The sequence below is a fragment of the Monodelphis domestica genome, chromosome 1 (genome assembly GCF_027887165.1).
Source record: "Monodelphis domestica isolate mMonDom1 chromosome 1, mMonDom1.pri, whole genome shotgun sequence".
Classification (NCBI taxonomy): domain Eukaryota; kingdom Metazoa; phylum Chordata; class Mammalia; order Didelphimorphia; family Didelphidae; genus Monodelphis; species Monodelphis domestica.
The window spans coordinates 460376637-460395569 of NC_077227.1; the positions used below are offsets into that span (position 1 = coordinate 460376637).

Consider the following 18933-nt stretch of genomic DNA (forward strand, 5'->3'; position numbering starts at 1 on the left):
CTATTTGGACTTCAGTTCCTTCATCTGTAAGATGTATGCTATTTAGAATTACTGAAAACATAAAGCTATGAAAAATTCTTCCTGATACTTTTAATTAATTAATTTCTTTAAATGTTTCTCATGGTTACATGATTCATGTTTTCTCCCTTCTCCTCCGGGAGTTGATAAGCAATTCCACTGGATTATATATTTATATTATATTATATTTATTATATTATATTATATTATATTATATTATATTATATTATATTATATTATATTATATTATATTATATTATATTATATTATTTATCACTGGAACCCATTTCCATAGTATTCGTTTTTTTAAAAGACTGAACTTTTAGAACCAAAACCCCAAATCATATACCCATATAAACAAGTGATAAATCACATTTTCTTCTGTATTTCTATTCCTACAGTTCTTTCTTTAGATGTCTTCTTGATATTCTTAAGCCATGAGTGAACCATTTAATTTTTCTGAGCCTTAGTCTTCTCAACTGTAAAATGGGGCAATTGCATTTGATAGCACCCATTGTAGATTTGTGGTGAGGCTCGAATGAGATAATATGTATAAGGTTTGCTAGAGTCCTTAAAGTCCTGTGTAAGGCAGCAAGGTGGTACAGTGCACAGAGAGCTGGACTGAAGTCAGGAAGACTCAACTTCCTTAGTTCAAAGATAGCCTCAGATATGAGCTGTGTGACCCTAGGCAAGTCACCTAAACCTGTTTGTCTTCCTTTCCTTATCTGTCAAATGAACTGGAGAAGGAAATGGCCAACTGTTCCAGAATCTGCTGAGAAAACCTCAAATGAGGTCACAAAGAGTTGGAAATGAATGGTCATATCATTTGTTAGCAGTATAAAATAACCCTGAAAGCATAAAACAGCACACAGCAAGCTGCAATTTCTTGACATTTCCTCTTGCACCCTTTCTTCTCCACTTTTCAGAAGGGGATGGGAATTGTTGTCCAGGAGCTTCTCAGTAGAGTTCCCTGGGGAAGGAGTAGGGAGAAGGAAGTCCTAGCCTGGATGCCATTAGCTCTTATTGACCTAACCTGCCCAGAGCCCCATGAGTGGGCTCCAGCCTGCTCCTGTGCACCTCTGCTCTCCCTCAGATCTTCTCTTTACTGCTGTACCCCTTCCACAGAGAGATCTCTGGTTCTACTTGGCTTTCCCCTGCCCTACACTGGAATGGGGAGCCCATCTATCCCATGCATGGAAACCATCATGACCTGTGGTCGTCTTTCGGCTCACTGCTGGGAACTCCCAAGAATCCTGTGCAGAAGGCCCCTACTTGGCCACCAGAGCAGAGAAGTGGGGGGGGGGGGTTTGGGGAGGGACTCTTCCTGCATATCTGTGCACATTCTAGACCCCTAAATATGTCCCGTGGTTCTCTACCACCTCTATGGGGGAAGGGGTCCTGACTAGAGTTACAATAATTATTCCCATTCATGTGAGAAGAAGCTGTGGCCTAGGGGGTGGAGCACAGGAAGATGTGGGTTCAAATCCTACCCCTGACACTTACTGGTCAAGAGGACATGGGTGAGTCATGCTGACCTGGGTTGGTCAATTTCCTCGAGGGGAGTTCCCTTACACAAATGAAATCACCTGTCTGAGCTAAAAAACATGTTTTAAATTTAAAATTAAAAAAGAAATTTAAAGACACTTTAAAGTTCTCTGAGCCCTTCTTCATCACACTCCTGTGAGGCCAAGAGGGCAAAAATGGCTAGTAAAGCCCGGGTTGGCGGGGCCAGGCACTGATCTGGGCGGGGACAGGGCTCCTTTAACTCCATCTCCCTCAGCCCGTTGCTATGTATGGGACTCAGGTGGGGGGAAGGAGCAGCTTCCTTAGCAACGGCTTGGCCTTTTAAAGGGGCAGTGGCCACCGCCGCAGCCACGCAAGCCTCAGCAGCCCTCGCTGCCATGGGGCCCAAAAAAGGAAGTGCGGAAGGGGCGAAAAAGAAAGGCAAGAAGGGGACACCATCACCTAATCCTGCAGAAGAGGTCATCACGGAGGAGATCCGCAAGTTTTATCAAATCCAGATTGATGACCTGGAGAAGCGGATCATTTGGTCAGTGAGCCCGGAGGCCCAGACAACAGCCAGCCAGGGTTTCCCCCCATATTGGGGGCGATGGGGGTGGGAGGCAGGGACAAGAGGGGCTAGGCAAAGGCTCTGGACCCCTCCTGGTCCCTTTTAGGGGCCTCCAATTAACTGTGTGACCTCAAGCAAGTCCTTCCCCCTTTCTGGGCATCAGCTTCCCCATCTGTAAAAATGAGGAGTCAGAAGCAGGTAGGTGGAGCATAGAGTGCCTGGGTTCAAATGTGATCTCTGACACTTCCTACCTGTATGACCCTGGGCAAGTCACTTAACCCTGACTGTCCAGCCATTGCTGTTCTTCTGTCTTAGAGCTGATCCTAGGACAGAAGGTAAGGGTCTAAAAAAAAAAATGGAGGGGTTAGACTAGATGGAACCTGAAGAACAGACCAGCTCTGAGTATCAGGAAGCTGCACAGTCACTGTGCTTGGCTCCTGGAACGGCTCTGGGCTCTAGTGGGAAACTGGCCGTCTGACTTCGGAGTTGCTCAGCTCCTCTTTCTGGGCCCTCTCCTGCCTCTCAGCACCCCTCTCTCCTCTGCCTGGGCAGACTGAGTGACCCCAGCTTTCTGCAAAGCTCATTCACATGGAAGGAATGGGGCTTGCTGTGTTAGCCTTCCAGTGAGGGAGCTGCATTTTCCAGGGGATGAGGAGAGAGAGGAAATGCTTAACCCAAAGAGCTAAATGGGACCCTTGAGCGTCATTTAAAGGCCAGATATTTTGGGGAAGGATGGATTTCTTGGTGTAGTCCTCGAATACCATCGCATAATCCAATCTGGCTCAATTCTTTCCAAACTTGATTCTAAAGAAGGTACCTGAAGTGCTCCCACCCACTGATGGTATCTGTTTTGTAATTAATCATCACAGATTTTGACTGGTCCTAAAGCAGGACTCAGAGGGAGCTATTTGCAGTTTTCTCCAGAAAGGGGGAAACAACAGTGGTGTTCCAGCCCTTAGACTTTCTGCTCAATGTCTCGGGCTCCCAGGCCTCTTCTCAGCCAGTTCTGGGGAGCTCATCTAATCCAGGCCGGCCTGACACCTTCCTCCTCCTCACTCCCCTAGGTATCAAAAGAAGTGGGATGAGGTGGCGGTGAAGTATGCACTCTTCCGGGAAAAGTATGAACAGCTAGCTCAAAATAAAAAAGAGATTGTCGCCTTCCTCAAGAATTCCCTCAACAAACGAGTGTTTGAGATTACAGACCTCAATGAACAGCTTCAGGGCTTGCAGGTCTCCAAAGAGGTGGAAAAGGAAGCCTTTGAGTCCCAGCTGGCCCAGGTGCGCCATGAGTTCCAGGAGACCAAAGACCAGCTCGTCCAGGAAAATACCATGCTGGGTAAGCGAAGAGCCCAAATCAATCAGTACCTCAACACACCCTTACTGAGCACCAACCATGTGCCCACCCCTGATTAGGCTACACTGGAGGACGGGAAGAAGAGACAGGGTCAGTGCCTATCTATGGTGAGCTTATAGTCTAGGTGGGGAGATAACGATGGAGCTGTACCATGATGACTAGGCAAGGTGCCTGGAAGAAAATAAGACTGATTATTTAACAATCCGACCAGAACCTAGAGGTCCAAGAAAATGCCTTCCTTCCTTCCCGGGGCTAGCAGAGTTGTTAAAAAAAAAAAGTCAATGAAAGGGGGCAGCTGGGTGGCTCAGTGGATTGGGAGTCAGGCCTAGAGACAAGAGGTCCTGGGTTCAAATGTGACCTCAGACACTTCCCAGCTATGTGACCCTGGACAAGTCACTTGACCCCCATTGCCCAGCCCTCACCCCTCTTCTGCTTTGGAATCAATACACAGTATATTGATTCTAAGGTGGAAAGTGAGGATTAAAAAAAAGCAGATGAAAGAAAAGGCACTTCCAGCTGGGAAGGATGAGGCAGTTTCAGGAGAACTTTGAAAAGAGGTTAAGATGCCAACAAGGGGAAAATGGGGTGGGGTGAAGCCATACTAAGTATAGGGAGAAAGATGAATGAAATCAGGAATGTAGGACATGTTCAGGGGCCAACCACTGTCCACCTGGGCTAGAGTGTAAACTCGATGAATTAGGACTGGAAAGGGAGGATGTTAGGCCTTGAATTCAGACAGATGACAGACTTATTGGGTAGTGGGTAGTCACTGAAGGCCTTTGAATTAAGGACTGTATAATCAGACAGACCTATAGGTGTTCTAAAGAGGCAGCCTTTGCTCAAAACATTTCTGGAATCCTGTTTGGGAACTGCCATCAACAGTCACTTTATGAGTCAGAAAATAAGCTTTAATGATTTGAGTCGCACCCTATTTGTGATCCAGCTCAGTCGCCCACACTCAGCATCAGACTTGGCTATGAATGACTCGGGGCTGATTCCAAAAATCAAACCTATCATCCAAGGAAGCTTGTTGTGTTTCCCTTCTGCTAAAGAGTCAAGAAAGCTGAAGCAGAATATGGTGTTCTTCCTTCTGTAGTATGCTAGCGCATACTAATTGAAATTAGAATGCTTTTATTCTTCTAACTACAGACACAGTCATTTCAGTAAAAAACAAAACAAAACAAACTTGATGTCAGGTGAAACGTTATTTATAAAGAGAGACAGAGTGAATAGTGGTGGAGTTTAGAGTCAGGAAGACCTAGGTTCAAATCCCACCTCTGACACTTACTAGTTGTGTAACTTTAGGAAAAGCACTTAGTCTCTCATAGCCTCAGCTTCCTCATCTCTGAAAATGGGGCTAATGGATTAGTTCCTACTCCACAGGATTTGGTGTGAGTCTCAAATGAGATAACGTGTTTACACACATTGCAAAGAAATCATCAAGTTATTATTAGACAGAGATGAGCTCTCTTCAGAATTTCCCATGGTAATTTGTCTAGATCTCCTCTGTCCTTATCAATTTCATCTTGTCTTTGTGCAACTTGCTGTATCAGGCAGCTGGCTCTTTGAGGCCAGGAACCATGATGACTTTTTGATTTTTGCTTTCTAGCTCCCAAGATATATGCCTTTTGTGTTGTTGTTACTTCTTTCTTGAAGTGGAGGAGACAGACCTAGCAAGGGGACAACCCATCAAGAAACATTTATTAGAATAATATGGAAATAGATTTTGAGTGATAATACATGTATAACCCAGTGGAATTGCTTGTCAACTCCGGGAATAGGGAGGGAAGAGGAGAGCAAGACAACATGGGAAAAAATAAAAAAATTAATTTAAATTTTTAAAAAGAAAGAAACATTTATTAAATACCTACTGGAGATACAAGGACATAAAATCTAAATTTGGGAGAGTAAACCTTTGTCAGAGAATTTTGTTATAAAAATGTTTTCCCAGTTTGTTGCTTTTATTCTGATTTTGGTTGCATTGGTTTTGTTTGTATAAAACCTTTTTAATTTAATATAATCAAAATCACTCATTTTACATTTTTACATTTTACAATGTTCTCTTTCTCTTGCTTAGTCCTAAATTCCTTCCCTTCCCATAGATCTGACAGGTATAACTATGTTCACCTAATTATTTATGATTTCCCTATAAAGACAGAAAATAGATAGTCCATGCCTCCAAGGAGCTTCCATTCTAACAAGGGGAGCTGGCATGTACATATATAATACAGAATACATATGAAAGAACCATAAGGTAGTTTTGAGAAGGAGGGTACGAATAGCTGAGATAGAAAACGATTTCATATAGAAGATGAAGCTGAATGAAGGAACTCCTTGTATGGAAACTCCTTCTGCCTACAACTTAATTGTAACTTAACAATGTTAGCAAGCTGCCTGGGAACGCTGACCGACTTACTGTCACACACCTAGTATGGAGTCAGAGACGAACATTGAGCTCAGGTATCCCTGGCTCCATGGCTGGCCCTCTATCCTCTATGCTGGGGTGCCACTCGTCTTGAATATAGAGGAGACTTAATCAATGCTGATTGATTCATTTGTTGGAAGGATGAAGAGATGCCTTCATTGAGGTTTCTTAAAGAGAAGGGGGGCACAGGGTGTGAAGGTTATTCCCAAAGAGAAGCTCCTAAAATGGCCTTGAGCAATGACAGAATCTTTGGAATCAATGTCCAGGCTCCCAAAGAGATCACTTTGAAAGGGGAGGGGCAAGATTGCACTCATTTGGACAGCTAAATTATGGTCTGTTGGTAAAATAATCATCTTTACTGTTTTATCATTGTGCTTCCATAAATGTTCTCAGATTTCTTACAAGAGTTGAATGAAACAAACAGGGTGGGAAGAGGTGGGATTTGAAAAGGTGGGTCTTAAAAAAAAAGTAAACTTGAAATAAAAGGAAAGAAGGAAGGAAGAAAGGAAGGAAGGAAGGAAGGAAGCAAGTAAGGAAGCAAGGAAGCAAGGAAGCAAGGAAACAAGGAAGCAAGGAAGGAGAATGATCCAGAAGGAGGGGTCAGCATGAGCAAAGGCACCTTGCGAGGAACAGCACAGACAGCCAAATTAGAGGAAATTGCCTTGGATGTGAAGTCAGTATACCCAACTTTAAATATTGTCAACACTAGCTGTGTCCATGGATAACTCACTTAAGTTCTTGATCTATTAGTTTCCTCACTGGCAAAATGGGGATAATATTACTTAAATAACCTACAGTGGAGTGGAGTGAGAGACAGGCTTAGAGAAAGGAGGTCCTGGGTTCAAATGTGGCCTCACCTTTTCCAGCAGCGTGACCCTAGGCAAGTCACTTAACCCCCCTTGCCTAGCCCTCACATCTCTTCTGCCTTCCATCCAATACACAGTATTGATTCTAAGATGGATGGGAAAGGTTTTTTAAAAAGACGTATGCTACAAGATTCTTGTGGGCAGAGGACTATGCAACCCTTGAAGTGCACCACAAATGTAAGTTATTAAGAATGAGGATGCAAAAGCAGAGGATGCGAACAATAGGGAAATGAGCTTGGATCCATAAGATAGAGGTCACAAAAGAGCTTGAGGGGAATGGTTCAAGAGGTGGAGTGAAAAAATGAATTGCCTTAGGAACACCTGGCTAAGGGAAGAACACTACACACACCTCTCTCATGCCACCCTCAGGCCTGTTTGAAGTCTTCTGGGGGTGCTGGGGGCCTGCTAACTCACTAGGACTCCTGTGGGCAGGGATGAGGCTGAATGCCCTTGATGAATACCGGATCCAGAAGGAAGACCTCATGGCCAAATTTACCGTGCTGGAAGAACAACTCAAGAAGGAACAGGAGGATTACAAAAATTGGATTTACGCCCTGGAGAAGGATTCTGTGTTAGACAAAGACAGGTCTGAGCTCCTTAATACCAGGCCCCTCCTCAGGTCTCCAAGGGATGGAGGGATCTAGGGGTCTCCTGGGGATCTACAAGAGTCTAGATTCTCTCACAGTCCTAAGGTCTAGGTTCCTTACCTCAGAAGCAAGTCTGTCTGAGTGATCTAGTCTCCCTTTATGAGCTGTTTGACACTGGGCAAGTCAAATCCCCTCTCTTGACCTCAAGTTCTCTCTCTGTAAAAAAAGGAGGGTGGGAGACTCTCTTAGACCCCTTCTAGCTCTGCTGACCTAGGAGCCATCATCCCATGTCCAGGTATAAAGCAAAGCACTCTGGGAGCGGAGTACAGGACCCAAGATCGGGGAACGTGGTTTGGGAGAGGGAGGGGATTGGAAACTGCCTTCTGGGGAGATCTAGGACTCTGAACCCTAGGAGGCTTCCCCCACCCAAACCCCAGAATGAAAAAGGAAATAACCCATCGAGTGAACAAGGTGGCAATGGAGTTTCGCAAGGTGTCCGCTCTCCAGATAGCCGAGACAACCAAGAAAGTAATCCAGGAGAATGTGGCAGTGACCACGGAGCTGGCTGAGGTGTCCGACCAAACCCTGCAGCTGTACAATGAGAATGAGAAGCTGAAGGTGAACACCAAGGAGATGAGCAAACAGCTGGACTTGTTGGAGGACAACAAGAAGATTATGTCTGCTGTTAGGCTGAATCGACTCAAGGTAACATCTGGCCCATGGAGGCTGCTCTGCTTGAGGGCTTGGGAGCCAGAGATCCTAATGCCCTTGCCTTTCCCAGGGGAGACTTCACCACAGGTCTGAATTCATCCCTTCTAAAAATGGGAGGTCTGGGTGGGGGGAAAGGGAGAGGGCAGGGAGCGGCAATATTGGGGGGGGGGGATAAACAAATATTCTCCTTCTCTTCCCCCCCCCCCAAATGGCTTAGTTCTTCCTGAAAATGGAGAGGGGGCAGAATTTCACATGTTTTTTCCTTAGATTTTTCTAGGCCTTTACAATTCTAAATGTATCAGGCATGATGGTTTTCTCTGGGTACCAGGCTAAAGGGAGTGGAGGAGTTATCCAATAAAGGCTTGGGGTCAGGCTGAATCAACTTGTGTTTGATGGGCCAGGAAGACTTAGAGAGAGGAAGTGCTATCCCACCCTTTGTTACCCACTTCTTCATCCTTCCTCTCTTTTCAATCCTTCCTTCTGGAGCATTCCAGACAGAGTACGGGTAATTCACTTGAATAAAAATGTCAGGAGAGGGAGGGAAGACTTCCCCACAGCACCCTGGGGGAGGAGAGCAGGAAGGGGGTGGCCTGCAGGAACCTGTGGGGGAAGAGTAGCAAGCCTTTTTCCATTGGTTTGTCTATTTTTTTTTTTTAAACCCTTACCTTCCATCTTGGCTCCAAGGCAGAAGATCAGTAAGGGCTAAACAATGGGAGTTAAGTGACTTGCCCAGGGTCACACAGCTGGGAAGTGTCAAAGGTCAGATTTGAACCCAGGACCTCCCATCTCTAGGCCTGGCTCTCAAACCACTGTACCACCCAGCTGCTGGTTTGTTTATTACTCATAAAGCCCATCATCAATTCTTCTCCTGGCTTTTTTGTAATCCATAAAGCCCATCATCACATCTTCTTTCCCCCACCCATGTAAGCAGCTAGGTGTCTCAGTGGATAGAACATTGGACTTGGAGTCAGGAAGACTTGAGTTCTAATCCTGCCTCAAATATTTACTAGCTGTATAACTAATCTCAGGCGAGTCATTTAACCTTTGCCTCAGTTTTCTCATCTTTATGTATCTTCAAAGTATATCTAAAGTGCTAAGTCAACCTTAAAGCACTGTGGAAATGCTAGATATTATCATCCTAGCTGATATGGTTTCTGGCTGAAAAGTGTGAGCAACAGCAGCAAAGGATGGAAGAATCTGAAAAGATAAAAGCTGTACTGGAGCAGTTAGAGGTGGCCTTCCAGCAACTACAGCAGGACAACCATGGCCTGAGGTAGGAAATCTGTGAAAAGAGGCATGGCCAACTGAAAAGTGGAACCAGACAGGCACATTAGGGTATGAAGTCATAGTCCCAGTTCTGCCCATCCAGGTACTGACCAACCAAGGATTCTTCAGTTTACCATGGAAGGCTGTTCATATCCCACTACATGTGTCTATATATACAGATATATTTTTAAATCTTACTTTCCATTTAAAAATCAATACTGTGTATTGGCTTCAAGGCAGAAAAGCAGTAAGAAGCTGGGCTATTGGAGTCAAATGACTTGCCCAGGGTAACACAGCAAAGAAATATCTGAAGCTACATTTGAACCCATAACCTTCCATCTCCAGGACTGGCTATCTATCCACTAAACCAGCTGCCCTTGTCTAATACATATTTAATAAATGTAAATTGGAGACAGAGGCCAGAAAGCTGTGGTTCTAGCCCTGGCTTTATCACATTACCTCTCTGATTCTCAGTCTCTGCATCTATAAAATGGAGATGATAGCTGGGACCAAATGGCCTCTTGAAGTTCTTCTCTTAAATAAGAGATTTTATAAAGAAAAAGCCTGTCTGGTTCTTAGAAGCGAATAAGCAATTCTAAGACAACACAGTCCTGCCCTAGTCCTTCCTCCTTTCCTTCTAGATTTGAGGGAACCCCATGATTCCCTGTCTGCCTCTCCTCAGGTACGATTTGGAGCAGCTAAGGAAAGAACTCAGGTCCTATCAGGCAGAAGGAAAGAAACTTGCAGAGCAGCTGGAAAATGAAAAGAAGAGAAGTCAGCAGGTGGAGCAGGTGCTGGCCCAAGCTACATTCCTGCTCCGGGATCTGTTGAAGGTGAGGCTTCCTTGCAAGGGACAGTGACCCTGGCCATAGGCTGATGGCCACAATGGGTGCTCTTTTACTGAGAACAGCTGAGGGACAGCTGGGTGACTCAGTTGATAGAGAGCCAGGCCTGGAGACAGGCCCTAGGTTCAAATGTGTGTGACCCTTCCCAGCAGTGTGACCCTGAACAAATTACTTAGCCACTTGCCCAGGATCACACCACTAGGAAGTGTCTGAGGCCAGATTTGAATCCAGGACCTTAAGAAAGGGATGTGGGAAGAAAGGTCCTAGATTCAGATCTGGCCTCAGACACTTCCTAGCTGTATGACCCTGGGCAAGTCACTTAACCCCATTGCCTAGTCCTTACCACAATACACAGTATTAAACCAGTCTTCTGCCTTGGAACCAATATACAATACTAAGATGGAAGCTAAGAGTTAAAAAAAATAGACCCCTTCTTGCCACATAGTGACCTAGAAAACCACAAATTAACATTATCTATTATTATATTTAAAATTAATATCAACCACTTCTTATTTTCCATAAAGTTTATTAATAATCACTTGAGATATAAAAGGTAGATAAGCATAGATTTAAAGTCTTTTCCTTACTCTAAGTTTGACCACATGCAGCACCCCTCCTGGAAAAATCTCCATCTCTCTCTCTCACCTGCCTCTTCCAGCCAAAGTTCCCTGCCCACGGTGGGCTCTGCCCATGCCCTTTTATTTACATTCACTGACACAGTACTGACATGTGAAGAATGTTGATGAAATGGGTCGGCAACCCAGGAGGGGGAGGGGATGACACATGTAATGTAAGAAGGAGAGATCCAGGGGGTTGCAATGAGAAGCCAAGCTGAAGGAGAGATCGGCTAAAAAACAGCAGAGGGGAAGGGGGAAAGAAGCTCTGTCAACTCGGTCTTCCAGCCTGGAAGGTAGAAGAGGAAAGGAGATTTTCCTGGAATCTGAGAAAGAGCCCATTCATTTGGGATCCAAAAACACCTCCACTAAGACTTCAAGAACAGCTACCAGAATTCTCAAGGGGGGTTTGGATTTGAACTTGACCAGAGCCATCCAGATCTTTCCCTGAGATATCTCTCTCTCCCTGACCTGCTCCTGGACTTCTGAATTAAAAGCTGAGGAATAGGGATCAACCAGCAGCTGGCTGAAGGAGGGTTCAAGGGGGCCAGCCTGCCAGAGGGGACCAGTGTTAGGGTTTCCTATTCCCCACTTTCCTTGCCTGACACCCCTACCTCTCCTTCCCCATGTGAACCCAAATAAATTTTTACTACTTTAGAATTGGGTCTGGTTGGTTTCTGATGCTAGGAAAGGGGACAGAAGATTTGGGGAGAATCACATCTCTCCCCAAAAGGGGAAGGTTAGCTCAGGATCCCAGGGATCCAAACTGCCTAACCCAAGGAACATCTCTCCTTGATAGTGTGGTGACCCCAGGTTTCTGAAGGGAAGTGACAGTGGCTGTCCTCCATCTCCCAGAACTATTCTCTGAGGAGACACATTCCCTCTGTCAGGGGGACAAGACTTGGCTGCCTCTCTCCCAGAAAAAGAGAGGGGAAGAAGAATCTCTCTCCCTCTCCCCATTCCCTCTCAATTGTTACCCTCTCAAGTCCTTCTATTATAGTCCTTCTATTACACACACTATATTGTGTTATATTTTCATTTTGTTAAATGTTTCCAGGTCACATGGAGTCAGTAGACCAGAAGTACAGAATGATATAGCTAAGGAATAGATGTTTTGCACAGGGAAGGCTTTTATTTAGAGATGACTTTAGTAATGAACCCCCTCTCCCCCTGCAAAAAAAAGAAAAGAATATCAGTGGAACATCTAAAAAAAAATTCAAGAGTGGAAGGAAATTCAGAAGGGAACTTTGGACAATTAGGGCAAGGTTGGAACATGTTAAATCTGAAATATTTTTTTTTTTCATATTGGAGATCTGTGGTGTCCCATGCAGTCCTCTTTTCTCTGTTCTCCCTATGAGGAAATGTTCATATTTGTAAGGATGTACGAGTTCATTGCAATAAAAAGGAGGTACTTTTTTGTTTTTGGCAAAGCACTAAAGCAGCAGCTCCTAATACATCATCAGCTCCTGTGCTATAGAAAGCCGGCTAGGGATGGGCACAGAGGGTAAGGGCTGGGACATACAGGCCATGGATGTAGGCCCTTACAGAGGCAAGACCCCACTTTGCATATAGCCTCATTTTACATTCATTTCCTGGAAACAGGGCACAACGGTTCATGTTTGTTGATGTATAATCAGTCAGTTCATCTTAAAAAAGAAGAGGTGTGTTTATGTGTGTATCTTACGCACACTTCCCACTTGCCTTCCCCTAGATGCAACCTAAGCCCACTGTGGAAGGCCAGTTTGATGTGATCTTCCAGATGGAGCAGAAGGAGATGCTGCAACAGCTGATGTCCTTGCTGAGTCATGCTGTGGTCCTGGGGCCACATCTGACTGAGTTCATAGGAGGCCGACAAAGAACTCAACTTTCCAATACAGTGCAGGCGAGGTGAGCAATGACTAATGGCATTATTATTATTATTAATTCACATTTGTGTAGTATGATGAGGTTTGCCTTTGTGCTCTTCCCAAAATTCAGAGGTGGAGTCTATTATTACCCCCATTTTACAGGTGAGGAAATTGAGTCCCTAAAAGATTGAGTGACTTGCCCATGGTCACATATCTAGTAAATGTTCCAGGTTAGTAACCTGACTTCAAGTCTTGGGCTAAAGCTCTTATACCACATTGCCTAACAAGGAGATCCCATGGGGATGGAGTGGTACTGGGAAGTCTTCATGAAAGGGATTCTCCATGGCCCACAAAAGGGTGGGTGGGGGGTAAGGGTTGTCACTGTTGCAGCATCTCTTCCTTTGTCCAACTCCATGGACCTGACTTATTGTCTTCTCAGATGCAAGGGCTTCAAGCCCCTCCATCGGATGACTGACAAAATGCCATACAAGCTGTCGTGCCTAAGTGCAATGTTCCAGCCATCCTACACTCCCTTCAACCCAAAAGATATCCAACTGCTATCCCAAACCACTCGTCTCAGAAATTATAAGGTATTCACTGCCCCTGAGGTGCTGGGGGGTGGGAGCAGGAGGGAAGAAAACAAGGAGGCAGAGAGCAACCCTGATTTCTAACGGGGTTGGGGGGGTGAGAGAAGGATGGAATAAAATAGAAGATAGCTCAGATGTCACTTTCTCTGAATTTTCTGTTTTCAGATTTCCTTTCCAGACTCCTTGAGTCGGTTCAAACTGCCTGCTATCTCCTTGGCCACAAGAAAAAGGAGGAAGGGGAAGAGAGTAATCTTTTCTACCTCTCCTGTGCGACTAGAATATGCAGAAGTGGTCACAGAGGAGGAGCCAGAGGCAGAAGGGGCAAGGGAAGAAGCAGAGGAGGCAGGGGAGGAGACAGAGGAGATGGCAAAGGAGGCAGAGGAAACAGAGGAGGCAGAGGAGACAGAGAAGACGGAGGAGATGGAGGAGACAGAAGAGACGGAGGAGACAGAGGAGGCAGAGGAGAAGACAGAGGAGACAGAGGAGACAGCAGAAGAGGCAGAGGAGAAGACAGAGGAGGAGACAGCAGAGGAGGCAGAGAAGACAGAGGAGGAGACAGCAGAGGAGGCAGAGGAGAAGACAGAGGAGACAGAGGAGGCAGAGGAGAAGACAGAGGAGGCAGAGGAGAAGACAGAGGAGACAGAGGAGAAGACAGAGGAGACAGAGGAGAAGACAGAGGAAACAGAGGAGAAGACAGAGGAGACAGCAGAAGAGGCAGAGGAGGAGACAGAGGAGACAGCAGAAGAGGCAGAGGAGACAGAGGAGACAACGGAGGAGGCAGAGGAGGAAACAGAGGAGTCTGCAGAGGAGAAGACAGAGGAGACAGCAGAAGAAACAGAGGAGGCAGAGGAGAAGACAGAGGAAACAGCAGAAGTGGCAGAGGAGGAAGCAGAAGAAGTAGAGAAGGCAGAGGAGGAGACAGAGGAAGCAGAAGAGGCAGAGGAGGAAGTGCAAGCTTCATCCTTGGAAGACAAATCTTTATTCCCCCCAGCAGGGACAGAAGAGTAATTAAATGTCCCATCAAAAATTGATTACACAGGTATGAGCAGGTCTAATGTTGGGCAGGGAGGGCACAATGTGGGTGGTGTGAACCCAGAGCCATCTTCCTCGATGTGTTTGCCGAAAGCCTGGACCAAGGCTTTCCCTAGTGGGGCTGGCATGACAAGGTTCTGCCCTCTGTGCTTCTTCAGCTAGGCATGGTGAGGTTGCCTCTCCCCATTGTGGGAGAACAGTCATTGATGAGTTATGCTCGGGCCCACGGTGGGAGGCCTATTCCTGTCATGTCAGGAGGGGTGACTTGGACACGTTGCTCCTGCCAGGCTCCGTTGCTGAATGTGGCTGAGTAGCAGTTCTGTGGCCTGCTCCAGCAGCTGGGGCAGTTGCTCTTGCTCGGCTGCTGTGAATCTGTCCAACACGTATCGTTCCACAGCCCCTGGGTGGGTAGGTCGGCCAATGCCTACTCGGAGCCGGGGCATGACCTATGAAAAAAGAATGAGTGGGAAATGCTGGTGGCTGCCTAGCCAGGAGAGACAATCTCTTACCCCATGGGAGAAGGCTCTGTGTATTGACTATGGCTTCCTGCCCAACCTCCAAGTCTTTACCTTGAAGCCTCTACTCAGGTGCCACTGAGAAATTGTCAGGAGCACTCAAGGCATAGAAGAGATGAAAGGAATAATGCATAGGGAGGAGGCAAACAGAAGAGTGGCCTTTGACAGGAGTGGGGCATAATGCTACGATGCTAGGCTACTACTCTGTTCTCTTCCAGAATCCCATGTCCTGGTGAATCAGGAAAAGGGACAGGAGGGACCAAAGCCCAAATACTTGCCCAGGAGGACAGTAAGCCTAGGCTAGAGGCTGTCCCCGGGTCCCTTCAAAAAACCTCACCCTCGGCACTAAGGTTTCAGAGCATGGGGGACTGATGGGACACACGAGCTCCAGTTGAGAGCATTAGGTCTAGGGAATGTTCCACTACTCCCGGTGGAAGGACTTACATTTGAGTTGAGACAGCTGATACAGGATCGCACCCCGTTGTGACCACTTTCAAGACAAAACCCAGAAAGAACAAGTGTCAGAAATTCATTAAAGGCTTGCCTAGAAATCTCAAAATGACAGGGGCAAGGGAAAGACTGAGGAGACTGGAGGACAACTTCCAGGACATTACCAAGGATGAATAAGCCTTGGGGCTTCTCTTCCCTACTTCTCCCAGGGTAAAGGAAGGCAGTGATTAGCATACTGTGGGGGTAACACTCACAGGGCCAAGTATTTCCTTCCTTGCCCTCAATGTGGGAATCTTTTGGGAGTGGCAAGACTTCCTCACCTTGCACTGCCCCCCAGCTTCATGGCTAGTTTCCCCAGTGGCTTGTCCAACTCATCATGGACCAAGTAGATGTCTTCGGCTGCCAGCTGATACATCTTGGCTTCCCAAGGAAACAAGAGTGAGACAATGAGGGAGGGAGCAGAGGACTAAGATTCTATCACCACCCTTTTTATCCCCCTCCGCACACACCAAAGGTCTCTGCCACAGAGTTATAGCTAGGGAGAAGCCGAGTGGCTAATGAATATTTAGGGACAGAAGCTAGGTGACAGGAACCAAGTGATGGCCACCCCTCCTCCCCCAAGGCTGGGCAAGGGAATGCTACCAAACTCTGGTCTCTCACCAGCCTGGGCCACACTGAGCCCATTGACATTCATGAACCGTCGAGGTTTGAGAAGCACCAGCTCAGCCTCTCCAAGGCAGGCGACGGCCACATCTGCATGGCATTGATGTTGCTTCTTCCATTGGTCAGCTACATTCAGGTGCTGGGCCAGCTGATTCAGCACAGCCATGCCTACACTGTGCCTTGTTCCCTGCAACCTGTAGTTGCCCAGGCCAGCCACCTATGGGTCAAAGAAGTACCGAGCTGCCCTCTGTTTCCTCACTACCCACCCACTTTCTCTCTGACCCCTTGCAGCCGGGCTTCCTCCCACCTATTAACTGAAACTTCATCACCAAATCCAAAGTTGTTTTTTTTTCAGGACTCATTCTCCTAGACCTTTCCCCATTCCTTCTGACACTAGTCCCATAGCTCTTATGCCTCAAATCCTATTGACTTCACCTCTGTAACATGTTTGTCCCCTTCTCTCCTCTGACACTGCTATCACCATGGTGCAGCCCTGTATCACTTCTCACCTGGACTATTGCAATGGCTTTCTGGTTGACCTCTTTGATGCAAGTGTCTCCCTACTCTAGTCCATCCTCCATACAGCTGTTAAATTAATCTTCTTATAGAGCAGATCTGAACACGTCACCTCCCCATTCAATAAACTCTAGTCGCTCTCTATCACTTCCACTATCAAATAAAAAACGCTCTCTGTTTGGCATTCAAAGTCTTTTACACCCTTGTTCCTCCTGGTTCCTTCCCACCTTTCCAAGCCTTCTGACTCTTCACTCCCTGCCCAAGGTACTCTGGTGATCTGGTGACACTGGCATTCTTGAGGTTCCTCCTACAAACAATCTCCTGATGACTGGAATGCTCTCCTTCCTTATCTAGCCTCCTGGCTTCCTTCAAGTCTGAGCTAAAATTCTATCTATGAGAAACCTCTCCTGAGCCCTCTTATATGTACTACTGTATATACCTTGTTTGTACACAGTTGTTTTCATATCGGCTCCTAAAGCAGGCTGTGAGTTCCCTGAGATCAGGGACTGTCTTCTGCCTTCTCTGAACCAGGCACTTAGCACAGCGCCTAGCACACAATAGATGCTTAACAAATGCTTACTGATTGCCGGCTTCAAGCTTCACACTCTCCTGGGGCCTCCTCCAACCTCTGGAACTGTTCCTCCTCTTACTCCTACCAGATAGTTTATGTTCTTCCTATGCCCCTAATATAAGCATTCACCAAGGTGGGGAACTTTCTTCTGTCTTTACACTTTCTTCTCAATTTCCTCTGGTGACAGCTTCAATTACCACCTCTATGCAGATAATTCCCAAATATGTACCTGCTTTCACACCTTTTTTTGTGTACTGCTAGCTTCCCCCGTGCTGTCTTTACCTGAGCATCCCAATGGCACCTCAAACCCAACATCTCCAGAAATGAGCTCATTCCATCTCTCCCCCCCCCAATTACTCTGACTTCACTTGATGGCAATGGCAGCACAACTCAGCAGCCATTTACCCATGTTTCTAATCCTTGGGCTTCTCTTTGATTCTGACCTCTCACTATTCAATTAACAGGCTCTGTTGAGAACCTCTCCAAAACCTATCTGGAAGTAATTTTCCCCCTCTATTCCTATTGGTATCACTATAGTACAGATAGATCCCTTATCATCTGCCTAGAGTTATCACAGCAGCTGCCAGTCTCTCTTTCTGTTTTAATCCATCCTATTTAATATGGCCCAAATAATCTTTCTCATCTAGAAATTTATTGATCAATTTTCTGCTCAAAAATTTTCAGTAGTTCCCTACTGACTGGTAATATTTAGCCCCTTAAATGACTAGTATTCAAGAACTTTCAAAACCTGGAATCCCTCTCCCTTTCTTGTCTCATCTCATTTTTCTGCCCCTCTTTCATGTCCAGTTAAAAAAAACAAAACACTCTGACCCAAGTCCTCTCATACCTCTATGTCTTTGCTTAATTCCTGAAATATCATTCCTCCTTTGAATCACCTCTTGAGACTCTTTCTCAACTTAAAGGAAGCCTTCTCAAATCTGACAATATCCCTGGGACCTCTTTAAGTACTGTGTTACTCTTTAATAACTATATATGTATATATAAAATAGCTACAGTAAGCACTATTACATGAGATATAGACTTATATCCTATCCCGGTAGGCTGCTCTAAATTCCTTTAGGGAAGAGGTCCTTAACCTTTTTTTTTTCTGTCATGGGCCCTTTTGGTGAATATTATAGCCCCATAATTTTTTAAAAATTCATAATTGAAATAAATGCCAAATTTCAGTTAGAGATTAGTGAAATTAAAGGTGTATTTTTTTCCCTATCCAAATTCAAAGATCATGCCTCACCTAAACTTTCTAACTTTATTAGCACTTAGCACGTTTTTTCTGTACAGACCCTTTACTTAACGAATGTGGAGCCAAAAGAAGTCCCTTTCTAGCCTCCCCTCTCCCCAGGGTGGTATAACAGATAAAAATGCTAGATTTTGACTCGGAGCACCGGAATTAAAATCCAGATTATCAAAGACTATAAATCGTCGCACTTTGTGTGCCTCAGTTTCCTCAGCTGTAAAGTGAAGCGGCCGGAATGGATACATTTCGGAGTCTCCCTTACAGCTCTACTTATAGTCCCCTGGCCGCTGGCTGCTGGGGCCCCAGAATCGCTGGCTCCTGGGGAGGTGGGGAGCACTGGGGCTGCGGGGAGAGGGGCTGGCCCCTCGGCCTCCCTTCCTTTTGTACCGTCTCCCTCCGGCCTAGAAAGTTGCCCGCCCTCCCCGCACACTCACCAGCCACCTCTTCCCAGGAGGTCGAAGTTCGGGGATAGTTCGACTCATTCCTCGACTCAGCCAGCTCCACAAGAGTCCGAACCCAGGGGGCGACATGTCTTCCTCCTTCCTGTCCTCTTACTCAGAGCCGGCCCCTCCATTCATCACGAAGGTCCCACCCCCTAACGTCAGCGCGGCGTCCAACCAATTACGACCTCGCCCCATTTCTCCGCCTCCCTCCCTCCCTCCCTCCCTCCCAGAGTAGTTTGGTGGGCTTCGGGGCTGCGTCTGCGCACTGTTCTAGGTTCGGTGGGAACGTGTGTTTTG

General features: G+C 46.2%; 2 protein-coding genes across 3 annotated transcripts; one reads left to right on the forward strand and one right to left on the reverse strand.

Moving 5' to 3' along the window:
* The first annotated feature begins 1836 nt into the window (after positions 1–1836).
* Positions 1837–14222, forward strand: LOC100011535 (cilia- and flagella-associated protein 157-like). The gene is made up of 9 exons (XM_056812449.1): positions 1837–2068; positions 3154–3425; positions 7167–7320; positions 7759–8026; positions 9175–9305; positions 9981–10131; positions 12469–12644; positions 13044–13194; positions 13357–14222. The coding sequence occupies exons 1-9, from the start codon at positions 1920–1922 to the stop codon at positions 14197–14199; spliced, it is 2295 nt and encodes a 764-aa protein (XP_056668427.1). The 5' UTR covers positions 1837–1919; the 3' UTR covers positions 14200–14222.
* Positions 14152–18876, reverse strand: PTRH1 (peptidyl-tRNA hydrolase 1 homolog). 2 transcript variants are annotated; one of them, XM_056812452.1, is made up of 5 exons: positions 18628–18876; positions 15849–16068; positions 15509–15608; positions 15183–15228; positions 14152–14647 (listed from the first exon to the last, which is right to left on the reverse strand). In XM_056812452.1, exons 1-5 carry the CDS (start codon positions 18721–18723, stop codon positions 14435–14437), a joined length of 675 nt encoding a protein of 224 aa, XP_056668430.1. In that variant the 5' UTR covers positions 18724–18876; the 3' UTR covers positions 14152–14434. The 2 variants fall into 2 exon arrangements, with proteins under 2 accessions (XP_056668430.1, XP_001365569.1); XM_001365532.4 differs by having other exon boundaries at positions 14152–14669.
* Positions 18877–18933: the final 57 nt, after the last annotated feature.

Bases quoted from the DNA above. Each gene is read 5' to 3' on its own strand.
- LOC100011535 (XM_056812449.1), top strand. From the start codon at position 1,920: ATGGGGCCCAAAAAAGGAAGTGCGGAAGGGGCGAAAAAGAAAGGCAAG. The intron at 10,132-12,468 runs GTGAGGCTTCCT...GCCTTCCCCTAG, and splicing joins TGCTCCGGGATCTGTTGAAG to ATGCAACCTAAGCCCACTGT. The intron at 12,645-13,043 runs GTGAGCAATGAC...TTGTCTTCTCAG, and splicing joins TCCAATACAGTGCAGGCGAG to ATGCAAGGGCTTCAAGCCCC.
- PTRH1 (XM_056812452.1), bottom strand. From the start codon at position 18,723: ATGTCGCCCCCTGGGTTCGGACTCTTGTGGAGCTGGCTGAGTCGAGGA. The intron at 16,069-18,627 runs GTGAGTGTGCGG...TTTGACCCATAG, and splicing joins CTCCTGGGAAGAGGTGGCTG to GTGGCTGGCCTGGGCAACTA. The intron at 15,229-15,508 runs GTGAGGAAGTCT...TTGTCTTGAAAG, and splicing joins AAGCTGGGGGGCAGTGCAAG to TGGTCACAACGGGGTGCGAT.